The 12,899-nt window shown below is 46.1% G+C and overlaps 1 protein-coding gene across 18 annotated transcripts in view; it reads left to right on the top strand.

The window, feature by feature from the left end:
- Window positions 1-2,322: 2,322 nt before the first annotated feature.
- Window positions 2,323-12,899, top strand: part of PPIP5K1 (diphosphoinositol pentakisphosphate kinase 1) — a 61,568-nt gene continuing 50,991 nt past the window's right edge. For 3 of the 18 annotated variants that reach the window (XM_055098349.2, XM_063596598.1, XM_034938634.3), the window contains exons 1-10: window positions 2,578-2,848; window positions 7,830-7,923; window positions 8,190-8,364; window positions 9,118-9,313; window positions 9,765-9,855; window positions 10,068-10,153; window positions 10,468-10,622; window positions 10,763-10,864; window positions 11,329-11,490; window positions 11,594-11,715. In XM_055098349.2, coding sequence (XP_054954324.1) covers window positions 8,218-8,364; window positions 9,118-9,313; window positions 9,765-9,855; window positions 10,068-10,153; window positions 10,468-10,622; window positions 10,763-10,864; window positions 11,329-11,490; window positions 11,594-11,715 — 1,061 coding nt within the window. In that variant the 5' untranslated portion in view covers window positions 2,578-2,848; window positions 7,830-7,923; window positions 8,190-8,217. The other 15 variants (XM_034938642.3, XM_034938629.3, XM_034938648.3 and 12 more) reach the window with 13 other exon arrangements.

The raw sequence follows: 12,899 nt of genomic DNA, 5'->3' as shown, positions 1-12,899 counted from the left end.
TAAGGTGGAGTAGCACCGTGGCATTATTCCCTTCCCTCTGCTATCCTGGTGTACCCACAAGACAGATACTTGGAAATCTTAACAGAGAGTATTTGGGAAAGAGAATTCCCTTCACATGGAGAATTCCCCCATACTACTCTCATTCCCTTCATTCTCCTTAGGCCTTCCTTGTGTCCTTTTATTCTACCTTCGTCATTTGTGGGTATTCTTAGAAGTGTCCACCTCTCTCTTGGGTCCATCCCTTCTTCTTCTGGTAAGACATCAATTATTAGAGAACAGAGTTATGCAGCTGCAGTGTGGAAAATGTTGCCTGTATTGTGGGGCCTCTTCACCTAGGTTAAAAAGTAGCCATGAATAAATAAATATAATTTCTTAGAATAGCGTGTATTTATCCAGATAAATAGGGAAATAATCTTCCAGAGCAGTAGGGTTGCTATTTGATTGAGAGGGTGTTACTAAGGAATAGGAAGTGGGAAGAGATAATTACCGAAGGAGAAATAAGACAGCCAGAGGAGTAGAGAAATTACCCAAGTTTAGAGAGTAGCTTCCCAAATGTGAGCAATAATTCCACTGAGAAAACACATGTACTTATGCACTTTTCTTATCCCTTGTGTGCCTTTTACAAGCACATAATATATTAATGCTCATTTAAAAAATTATTTTGCAGCATATGGAAGTAATCAATATATGGTATTGTTATATGGTATTTCATTTATTTAATAAGAATTATTGTTGTCAATAGTATTTAATATTTTTAAAGCACTTTACAATTACAAGGAAATTTTATATGTATTATTTCATTGAGTTGAATTGGATTGTTCCAATGATTACTGGGGACAGAGTCTACATTTTCATGGGGATAGTAAGGGGAGTTAAATACCTGGAAGATGCTGTAATAGCTAGTTTGAAGGGCTAGAGTGGTGGAGGGGGTATGAGCCTGAGCATGAACTAGGGAGGCATCTATTCCTCCTAGAACAATCTATTCAAGCCCTTAGAATCATTTCTATGTCCATTCAGGAGGCCTTGTGGGGTCAGTACAATGAGGCACGACTGGAAAAGTGGCAAGACCCCTAATATTGCAGAGAAGAAAAAGGGAACAACTGTCTTGACCAGGGAAACCCAAGTGAAGATGCGAGGATAATAAGAGCAATAACATATACAATACAAAATGCTTTCATATTATCAGTACCCTTTAAGTGAGGTGTTTTGTTGTTGTTGTTTTTTGAGACAGGGCCTCGCTCTGTCACCCAGGTTGGAATGTAGTGAGGTGATCTTGGCTCACTGCAAACTCCATCTCCCAGGCTCAAGTGATCCTCCCGCCTCAGCCTCATAAGTAGCTGGGAGCACAAGCATACGCCACCACACCTGGCTAGCTTTTGCATTTCTTGTAGAGACAGGGTTTCATCATGTTGACCAGGCTGGTCTTGAACTCCTTGCACTCCAGCGATCTGCCCGCCTCGGCCTCCCAACGTACTGGGATTGTAGGCGCGAGCCACTACAATTGGCCTTAATTAGGTTTTTTGGGGGTTTTTTGGGGTTTTTTTTTTTTTTTGAGAAGGAGTCTGGCTTTCTCACCAGGATGGGGTGCAGTGGCGCCATTTCGGCTCACTGCTGTCTCCACCTCCCGGGTTCAAACGATTTTCCTGCCTCAGCCTCCCGAGTAGCTGGGATTACAGGTGCGCACCACCACACTTGGCTAATTTCTGTATATTCAGTAGAGACGGGGTTTCACCATGTTGGCCAGGATGATCTCGACCTCCTGACCTGGTGATCCGCCTAACTTGGTCTCCGAAAGTGCTGGGATTACAGGCGTGAGCCACCGAGCCCAGCCCTAGGTTTTTAATCCTATTTTTATGGATGAGAAAAATAAAGGCTCAGAGAAGTTAAGTGAGTCGCTCAAGGCTGCACAGCTATTAAAGGTAAGGCCAGGATTCAAATCCAGCTTTGTCTGGAGCATAGAGAAAAAGCAGGCTGTGGAGATAGGAATCAATTTGTCTAGAGTTCCAGGTCCATCCACTTTCTTGCCTCCTCTGTAAATGTCTCTCTGTTCCTTCCCTTAACTTTCTAATCTGCTTCTCTCCTTGTCTCTTTTTTGTCTCCAGTCTCCCTATCAGTCCTCTTTACATCTGTTAATATTTTCAACCTTTATTTATTGGATCTGTACATATATGAGACCCTGTTTTGTCTCATAAGACAAAGGGAAGACCTGGTTTTTGCTCTGAAGGAACAGCAATGGCACAAACTCTGCCTCTTCCTCTTTCTCAGCCTGAGGCTTCCCACCCACCCCGTCGTCTCAAGAAACTTCTCTGTCTAGACCACGCTTCTGGACTTTGGCGACACACTAAGAAATCAAAGGAAGGGAGCATCAAGTTGCATTCCCTCCCAGAGCCACTAGGGGTCACGCCCCTCCGCGCAGAAGCGCCGGCCAACGCAGCCTGACTCTGTTACTGGTGCGCGCCCTTCGCTGATTGGTGGAACCGCAAAGAAGTCGCGCTTTGATTGGGCCGCTGTCAGGTGTCGCTGCCGGCAGGTTCGGCTGCGCGAGCGGAGGGAGGCGGGTGAGTGAAGGCCGGGGGCGGCGGGGGAGTGGCTGGGGCTGGGGGCGGTATCGGACCGGGTGGGCGCGGTAGAGTGGGCTTGGTGGGTTCCCAGGGCTGGGGTTCGTTCCGGGTGGGCTCCGCTTTGGGAAGAGGCCCAGCGGAGGGGCCTTAGTGTCAGCATAGGGAGAGTGAGGCGGCGAAGGCGGGGGCGGGCAAAGGCTAGTGGAGTCGGGATGCGAGGGCGGTATTCGTGACCCGGAGCTGTGCGAGGAGAGTACCGAAGAGGGAGTCGACGGGAGAGGAGATAGGTATGTGGGGGTCTGCGTGAGGAAGAGGGGGTCCTGTGGGAGGATGGAGGAGCGGAGTCGTACAGGGGAGAGGATCAAGGTGGAAGGGATCTGCGCCAGGAGGGGTGGGGCTGGAGTCCAGGGGGAAGGGGGTAGCTTGAGGAATGGGTTGCGGCTGAGAGAAGACAGCCTGGAGGGAGGGGTGATGTGAGGAAAGAATGGATAGCAGGCCGTCATTGTGGGGGGTCACTGAGGGGTCAATATAAAGATGTTACCAAGTATGGTGACTCGTGCGAGGGGGTGAAGGAGTTTAATACTGGGCAATCAGTGAGTGCGAGGATTAGTTGGATTAATGGAATTAGTTGACCAATGATGCGGAGTGGGATGGGGAGGCTGCAGTCAGTATTGGGGCAAGAGTCATAGCAAGTTGGGGAAATTAGGCGGAACGAAGCAGCTGATACTGAGAACAGGGAGAGGAGCACAGTTGATCAGAGTCGGAATGAGGAGTGTGTCTGAAGAATTAAAAATTGCATTAAGAAGGAAGTGAGGCGTCCACTGTTCAAGGTGGGCAGAAAGTAGTGTTGGTGGCCTGAGGAGTTTTTCTGTGTTGGAAGTATTCCTGCCTGGAATTTGTATTGATATTTCCTCTTCGCTACCAATGGAGTCCACCATCAAGTGCATAGTGATTTAGGAAATTAGATGACTATGCAAGGAGCCCTAAATTCTAAGGGTTAAAGAAGTTACACCGTTTACCCTCCCTTCTACCCCTTCTCCAGATCTGATTTAACATAGATGTTCCTGAGAAGATTGCCTGCCTGCCCCTCCTTCGTTACCTTACTCGCCTATCTCCTTGCTTCTTTCCTTCCATTCACATTGATTCCTGTCAGAGTAAGACTGCCCTTTAGCCCAGTGTGGAGTGTGAAGTTTTCTTTTCTTTCGCAACAAAGCTTGGGGGAGAGGCAGATGGGGAGAAGAGCATGGAAAACAGGGAAGCGGCTCTGGGAACACCACATTAAAGCCCATCTTCTCCCAGAGGTGCATCTAAATAAATCCTGCCTTATTTCATAGCTATTTCTGTCAGGCTTCTATTTTTGCTTTGTTAACTGGGAATTTAGACCTTTCGTCTCTCTTCAGCCACATATTTGTAAACAGTCTCTTCCCTATTCTATTAGTTACCATGCCCCGTTATGTAGTTGCAGTAGAATTTCAAGAACATGAGTGTACATTCAGTGGAAAATGAGGAAGGACTCAATGGAAGAAAGGGCAAAGGGTTAGGAATCTTAGAGTTGAGAGAAAGTCCCGGCTTCAGAGCGAAGATAAAGAATGCAACAAAATTCTACTTGCTCAAACTATACAGGGACCTTGGGAATGTCCCAAGTCAGGGAAATTGGGTCAGGTCACTGAAAAGGAATTCAAAAAAAATAGCGTTTTTATCAGGGGTAAGAGTGTGTGTATGAGACCTGCAGTGCACAACTAGAAATATTAAGCCTAAGGAGAATGTCGCATCCCCGTGGCAGTTGAGAAGTAAACACAGCAGATAATGAAAACTGGAAAGGTCGAGAGGTCGAGGTCTATATAAAGGTCCGCTAGAACTTTCTTTCTGTTTATTTTTTTTTGAGACAGGATTTTCACTCTTGTTGCCCAGGCTGGAGTGCAGTGGCGTGATCTCGGCTCATTGCAACCTCCGCCTCCTGGGTTCAAGCGATTCTCCAGCCTCAGCCTCCTGAGTAGCTGGGATTACAGGTGCGCGCCACCCCACCCGGCTAATTTTTTGTATTTTTAGTAGAGGCGGGGTTTCGCCATGTTGGCCAGGCTGTTCTTGAACTCCTGACCTCAAGTGATCCGCCTGCCTTGGCCTCCCAAAGTGCTGAGATTACAGGTGTGAGCCACCGTGCCTGGTGGTCAGCTAGAACTTTTCTGGTCAAAATTGTAAACCCCAGTTGTCATGAAAGAGTTTAAAGATAGAGAAAATAATTATTCAAGACTATTTTCAAAATCTATGAGACTAATTACATATATAAGATATTATTTCTGTAAGACAAGTTCATTTACTTAAGGAGTTTGTGGCTTTCACTAGAGTCATTGGTCAGTGTTTCTGAGAACTTTTGGAGACCACGGAAAATTGCTGATGTGTGACTCAATTTTTATTTTTGGAAAATAATAACAGATATTCATATCCTTACAATTCATAGTAACGAATGTTAACCTTCTGTGTATTTGCTTCAGATCTTTTTTACAATTGAAATAAACATTGTAGATAAGGTTGTGGAGTACCATTTGAATCCTCAGTTCCATTCTCCCTTCTCCTCAAAGGTAAACACTATCATGAATTTGATGTCTTTCTTTCCAGTCCCTGTTTTTATACTTCTACTAATTATATATGCAGTCATAAACCATATGTAACATTTGTATTTATACAATAGGGATGTACTGCAGGTATATTTCTGCAGTTTGTATTTGGAAACTGTCCATTTATTACATATAGCTTTTATTTTTACATTGCTATTAGTCTATCATTTCTATATATGACATTATATTTATGGATTCTACTTGTAACCTCTGAACTGTTTTCAGTTTTTCTCATTACCAACAGAGAGATGAAGAGGATTAAGAAGTTCCTCACAAAAGTCTTATGTAGGAGAATTTCTCTACAGCAGGGTTTCTCTACCTCAGCACTACTGAGATTTAAGGCTGGATAATTCTTGGTTGTGAGGAGATATCTTATGCATTTTAGAATGTTTGGCAGTATCCCTGGCCTCTACTCACTAGACGCCAATAGTACCTTTCCAATTGTGACAACCAAAAATGTCTCCTGCCAAAAGTCCCCTGTGCAGCAAAATCACAGCTGGTTGAGAACAACTACATTACTTGTGTGTACACAGAAGTGGAACTGCTGGTTCAAGTTAAAGTCTTAAGATATTCTTACTGGTACAGTTTTAGGCAGGATTTTTTTTTTTTCCACTGTAGCTCCTGGCGTGAGGGATCTTGGCCTAGACTAGCACTGGTTCTATAGTACCAGGGGACACTAGAGAGAACATTGAGATTTCAGTTTGAGAATGGGTTGGAGGCTGCTGTATGGATGCCTGTATTCTGAACCTCCCAACCACACTAGATCTCTTTCCCTGAACAGATTTTCTGAACTTGGGCATTTGTCTTCTATTGTTATTATTATTATTATCATTATTTGAGGCAGGGTTTTGCTCTCACCCAGGCTGGAGTGCAGTGGCACAATCACAGCTCACTGCAGCCTTGACCTCTTGGGCTTAAACAATCCTTCCACCTCAGTCTATTGAGTAGCTGGGACCACAGGCTTGTGCCACTCACTATGCCTGGCTAATTTTTAAAAACTTTTTGTCCGGGTATGGTGGTTCACGCCTGTAATCCCAGCACTTTGGGAGGCTGAGGCAGGCGGATCACGAGGTCAGGAGTTCGAGACCAGCTTGGTCAGCATGGTGAAACCTTGTCTCTACTAAAAAAAAAAAAAAATACAAAAAATTGGCCGGGCATGGTGGGGTGTGCCTGTGGTCCCAGCTACTTGGGAGGCTGAGGCAGAATTGCTTGAACCCGGGAGGTGGAGGTTGCAGTGAGCTGAGGTTATGCCACTGCACTCCAGCCTGGGCAAGAGAGCGAGACTCCATCTCAAGAAAAGAAAAAAATTTTTTTTTTCCTTTTGAAACAGGGTATTTTTTTTTTTTTTTTGAGACGGAGTCTTGCTCTTTTGCCCAGGCTGGAGTGCAGTGACATGATCTCCGCTCACTGCAAGCTCCGCCTCCCGGGTTCACGCCATTCTCCTGCCTCAGCCTCCCCAGTAGCTAGGACTACTGGAGCCGGCCACCATGCCCGGCTAATTTTTTTTTGTGTATTTTTAGTAGAGACGGGGTTTCACCATGTTAGCCAGGATGGTCTCGATCTCCTGACCTCGTGATCACCCGCCTCGGCGTCCCAAAGTGCTGGGATTACAGGCGTGAGCCACCGTGCCTGGCCGAAACAGGGTATTTTTGTGTCGCCCAGGCTGGAGTGCAGTGGTACAATCACAGCTCATTGCAGTCCCGACCTCTTGGGCTTAAACAGTCCTCCCAGCTTAACCTCCCAAGTAGCTGGGACCACAGGCAACGTGCCACCATGCATGGCTAATTTAAGAAAAAGCTTTTGTAAAGGCCAGGTCTACCTATATTGCCCAGGCTGGTCTCAAACTCTGAGGCTCAGGCAGTCATCCTGGTTCAGCCTCCGAAAGTGCTGGGATTACACGCATGAACCACTGCACCCAGCCTTAAAATTTTTTTGTAGAGGTGAGGTCTTGCTATGTTGCCCTGGCCGGTCTTAAACCCCTAAGCCCGAGCGATCCTCTTGCCTCAGCCTCCCAAAGTGCTGGAATTATAGGGATGAACCATGGTATCTGGCTGTGCAACTGTCTTTTAAGGTGGAGTAGATGAAGGAGAGAGAGAGAGCATGGGGGTTTTATTATTTTTTAAATTTTTGGTTTGAGAGAGGGTCTCACTCTGTCACCCAGGCTGGAGTGCAATGGCGTGATCTCAGCTCACTGCAACGTCCGCATCCTGGGCTCAAATGATCCTCTTGCCTCAGCCTCCCAAGTAGCTGGGACTACAGGCATGCACCACCATGCCTGCCTAATTTTTGAATGTTTTTGTAGAAACTGGGTTTTGACATGTTGCCTGGCTGGTCTCGAACTCCTGGACTCAAGTGATCCACCCTCCTCAGCCTCCCAAAGCGCCGAGATTATAGGTGTAAGCCAGTGTGCCTGGCCTTAATGTTCTGATATAATGCTTAGAATGTAGGGTGCCCTCAATAAATATTTTTTGAGTTAATCTTTGGGAAGAATGAAGAAGAGGTTTAAGGGGAAAGGCAGCTGAGCTCTCTCATTCCTCTTCCTTTGAATTAAATTACTGAATTCAACATTACTGTGAGGAGGTGGAAAAGGGCTAGGAACATTGTGAAATGAGTCCAAAGTTTGAAATGTCACTCTAACCTTCTCTTCTGGTAGGACTCAAGAGTAGCCTTCCTCGAGGACCTGCCTTTCCCATTTGCTGCCTGAAGTTAATGTTTCTTGCTGGCCAAATCAGGGACATGCCGGCATTGTAAGGGCTGATTATCTGATCCTCTTACTAATTTATTGGTTGGGGTGGGGTGAGCAGGGAGGAAAAGGGATACCTTGCTTTTCTTTTATGGCTCTTTTAGCATCTCAAGTCATAGCCCATATGCCTCCTTTCTTGTTGATCCTTCTTCCTATAGCTTTGTTTTGTTTCCCCTTATAGTTCCCTCTTATGCTTTTCATCTCCATCCCCAGCCCCACCCACTGCCAGGGGGCTTGGGTTCTGAGCTGATGGGGTACCCCCCTCTGCAGAGCGGGATGAGTGGGTGTTCCGGCAGGGATGTGGTCATTGACGGCCAGTGAGGGCGAGAGTACCACGGCCCACTTCTTCCTTGGAGCTGGAGATGAGGGGCTGGGCACCCGTGGAATAGGCATGAGGCCAGAAGAGAGTGACAGCGAGCTCCTTGAGGATGAGGAGGATGAAGTGGTAAGAATGGGGAAAATGATGTAACTTGGGGTTGGAGCCTCTGTCCTAAAGAGTTAAGATTCTATTGGTTAGAGATACCTCTCTGTTCTTTCCGAATGCATAGACTCCCTGCATAAACAGGCCCTATCCTAGTTTAGGGGAGGGGCAGTAGAGATTGGTAGGTTGCCTCTCTTAGAAATCCCTGCCCTGGCCGGGCCTGGGTAATCCCAGCACTTTGGGAGGCCAAGGTGGCCAGATCATTTGAGGTCAGGAATTCGAAAGCAGCCTGTCCAACATGGTGAAACCCTGTCTCTACTAAAAATACAAAAATTAGCTGGGTGTGGTGGTGGGCGCCTGTAATCCCAGCTACTCGAGAGGTCTAGGCAGGAGAATCGCTTGAGCCCAGGAGTTGGAGGTTGCAGTGAGCAGAAATCGTGCCACTGCACTCCAGCCTGGGCGACAGAGTGAGACTCCATCTCCAAAAAAAAAAAGAAACCCCTGCCCTTAGGATCTTCCTGTCGTCTCATGGTTGTTGGTTCTCTAGCTCTCCTGCTTGAGCGCATATTTCCTGCTGTGGAAAGGCTCCAATTCTGTAGGCAGTTGGAATCCCTAGCTGTGCCTCAACCTCGATCAAAGTTAGGAGGCACCCTTTATCCCATAGGTCCAGAGTTCTGGCAAGAAACTCTGTGCCCTAAGAAGATAAGACAGTGTTCCCAGAAGGGGGTGATATTGGTGGGAAGTTCTTGAGTTTCTGATAGCACTTCCTCTCTGTAGCCTCCTGAACCTCAGATCATTGTTGGCATCTGTGCCATGACCAAGAAATCCAAGTCCAAGCCAATGACTCAAATCCTAGAGCGACTCTGCAGATTTGACTACCTGACTGTTATCATTCTGGGAGAAGATGTAATCCTTAATGAACCTGTGGAAAACTGGCCATCCTGCCACTGCCTCATCTCTTTCCACTCCAAAGGTTGGGGTCTATGAAGGAAAATGGGAGGGAATGGTGGTGGGAATACTGGTTCGGGAAATGAGGTTCTTATTGTCTTATTTCCTTAGTAAAGAGCCGTCAGCTACTTGTGACACACTAGAGAATGGTGCCAAGGAGTTTGCTTTCCCTACATCTTGCAGGAGTTGCCGGGGGTTTAAAGCCTATAGTCTAACCTCAGGACAACTCTAAGTGTCTTAGGATCTCTGACAGAATTGGGTCTCTGGAAGGACCGTAAAAATAACTTCTGTTTTACTTTTTCTTGATAAATATCCTAGACTTGGGGAGCTGGGCAGAAGAATAAGTGATGGGTTGAATGGGTAGAGGAGCTCAGTGGCAGCTAATAGCTTTAATATGTCTTTGTATCTCTCTTGCTCTTTTCTCGTTCTCTTTCTCTCCCTTCCTTTGGTCTCTTTATTTCCTGTCTCCATTCCAGGCTTTCCTCTGGACAAAGCTGTTGCTTACTCCAAGCTTCGAAACCCCTTTCTTATCAATGATCTGGCCATGCAGTATTACATCCAAGATAGGTATAACTTCCTATTGACCAGTGAGATGGGTGGCTTTGGGATCATGCGTGTTCAGGGAACCCACTGTGAGAGGGGCAGAGTGAAACCAACATGCCTAATTTTTGTACCATAATTTTGTGCCCTGGTGTCTTTTAATCCTGTGCAAATGAAATCCCCAGCCTCTCCCCTTAGTTACTCCCACCTCTCCCAGCTATTTTATTTGGGGGTGACAGGAGGGAGGTGTACCGGATCCTGCAGGAAGAGGGTATTGATCTGCCTCGATATGCTGTGCTCAACCGTGATCCTGCCCGGCCTGAGGGTGAGTACCTGGCCTGAGGGAGGGTTAGTCCTGCCTTTCCTTGCTTTCTATGACTTAGCCACGTTTCCATCTTCTAGACATCTCCTGTATACCACCTATCTGTGTGGGGTTTTGGTTATTGGATTATGGGTGGGGTTAGAGCCATGAGTCTTCGGACAGAGGGTTGGACCTGTTATGTAGAGATTTTACCTCATCTATTACAAAGATATAGTCATAAAAATTTGAGGGTTATAGAGACGAAAACCTGGGGAAATGAGAATTAGTAATATTCCACAACCTTAGGCCATAGGAATGAGTACACATCCACCTTTCAGAATGCAACCTGATAGAAGGTGAAGACCAAGTAGAGGTCAATGGAGCTGTCTTTCCCAAGCCCTTTGTGGAGAAGCCAGTGAGTGCAGAAGACCACAATGTTTACATCTACTACCCCAGCTCAGCTGGAGGAGGAAGCCAGCGTCTCTTTCGTAAGGTAGGGGGGATATTTGAGCATCTGGGGAGTCAGAGAGGTGAAAGGGCAAGGATGAGGTTGTGGGGAAGGAAGATGGAGAATTTGGGGACAGAACAGAGAGTTGAGGCAACATTGTTTTTTCTTCTTTTTTTCTCTTGAAGATTGGCAGCCGAAGCAGTGTTTACTCACCTGAGAGCAGCGTCCGAAAGACGGGGTCGTACATCTATGAGGAGTTTATGCCAACAGATGGCACAGATGTCAAGGTTATGGTGGATATAGGGATTTAAGAGGTTACAAATGTGTGGGTGGGGATGGGGTACTTGGGAAACAGGTGGAAGTATATGGGGAGGAGGTCCTAGAAAATAACATGATGTGAATGTGATTGGCTTTCATATTCAGGTGAAGATAATGAGTGGAGGATACAGACATTCACATTTTCACTATCAGAGCAAGGGCAAGGCTGACTTAGAAAAATGGTATAATGTTTGTAAATTATTTTTTAATAAGGACTACCTGACAGTAGTGGAGTCCCGAGGAGAAATTCATAATGATACTTCAGTAAGGCTCAGTAGGAAAAATGTTGGTCAGTCTCCTTAATGCTCAGGATTTGTTTTGTTTTTGTTGTTGTTGTTTTACTCTGAAACTCGTCTACAGACCTAGTGCTCATATTGTCTTCTCATATACAGGGTGAGCTGTGGGCATACTCAGTGATGCTATGTACCTGCAGGTGTATACAGTGGGGCCAGATTATGCCCATGCTGAAGCTAGAAAATCTCCAGCTTTGGATGGGAAGGTTGAACGAGACAGTGAGGGGAAAGAGATTCGATATCCAGTCATGCTGACTGCCATGGAAAAGCTGGTGGCCAGGAAAGTCTGCGTAGCTTTCAAGGTAGAGGAGGGCCCAGGGAGGTTGTGAAATGAGGGAGAGAGGAAGGAACAGGGGTCCGGGAAGAGTAACTGTCTTGTTCTCATCTTTCTTCTTTTCCTTGCAGCAAACAGTTTGTGGATTTGACCTTCTTCGTGCCAATGGTCATTCCTTTGTGTGTGATGTCAATGGCTTTAGTTTTGTCAAGAACTCGATGAAATACTACGATGACTGTGCCAAGATTCTGGGGTAAGAGACATAGTGGTCTGCGCTGGGGAGAATGGGCTTACAGAAGAATATTTGAAAGTTTTTGCTTTATTTTAAATATCACAAATATGATTTAAAAGTGAAAAAGCAGGCCAGGCGTGATGACTCATGCCTATAAACTCTGCACTTTGAGAGGCTGAGGCGGGTGGGTCACCTGAGGTCAGGAGTTAGAGACCAGCCTGGTCAACATGGTGAAACCCTGTTTCTACTAAAGATACAACCTTAGCCAGGCATGGTGGCGCATGCCTGTAATCCCAGCTACTAGGGAGGCTGCGGCAGGAGAATCGCTTGAACGCAGGAGGTGAAGGTTGCAGTGAGCTGAGATCGTGCCATTGCACTCCAGCCTGGGTGACAAGAGCAAAACTGCGTCCCAATAAATAAATAAATAAATTAATTAATTAATTAAATTAAAAAAATAAAAATAAGAAAGGAAGGGCTCCTCAGGCTCCTTGCCTTTCTAACACTGCCCCTCCCAGAGACCATTGTTGTTAACAGTTTTAGACATAACAATTTATCTTTTTCTGCCATATCCAAACTGTATTTCTTTTACTAAATGTGGTCATACTATAATACTGCTCTGCAACTTGACTTTCCAAGAAATTTGTCACGTAATGTATAAACCATTCAGAAATATATGAGGAATGATGACTATAGTGAGCATCTATGTATTCACCACCTAGCTTAAGAAATAAAATATTAGGAATATAGGTCGGGTGTGGTAGCTCACGCCTGTAATCCTGGCACTTTGGGAGGCCGAGGCGGGTACATCACCTGAGGTCAGGAGTTTGAGACCAGCCTGACCAACATGGTGAAACCTCGTTCCTACTACAAATACAAAAAATTGGCCAGGCTCAGTGGCTTCCGCCTGTAATCCCAGCACTTTGGGAGGCCAGGGTTCATGGATCACCTGAGGTCAGGACTTTGAGACCAGCCTGGCCAACATGGTGAAACCCCATCTCTACTAAAAATACAAAAAAAAATGAGCCAGGCATATTGGTGGGCGCCTGTAATCCCAGCCACCTGGGAGGCTGAGACAGGAGAATCACTTGAACCCGGGAGGCGGAGATTGCAGTGAGCCGAGATCATGCTGCTGTACTCCAGCCTGGGTGACAAGAGTGAGACTCCATCTCAAAAAAAAAACCCAAAAAACCCCAAAAAATTAGTCA

This window comes from Pan paniscus, chromosome 16, assembly GCF_029289425.2.
Source record: "Pan paniscus chromosome 16, NHGRI_mPanPan1-v2.0_pri, whole genome shotgun sequence".
In the NCBI taxonomy this organism is placed as follows: domain Eukaryota; kingdom Metazoa; phylum Chordata; class Mammalia; order Primates; family Hominidae; genus Pan; species Pan paniscus.
The sequence above is the reverse complement of the archived record's forward strand: the minus strand, read 5'-3'. Positions and strand labels throughout refer to the sequence as shown.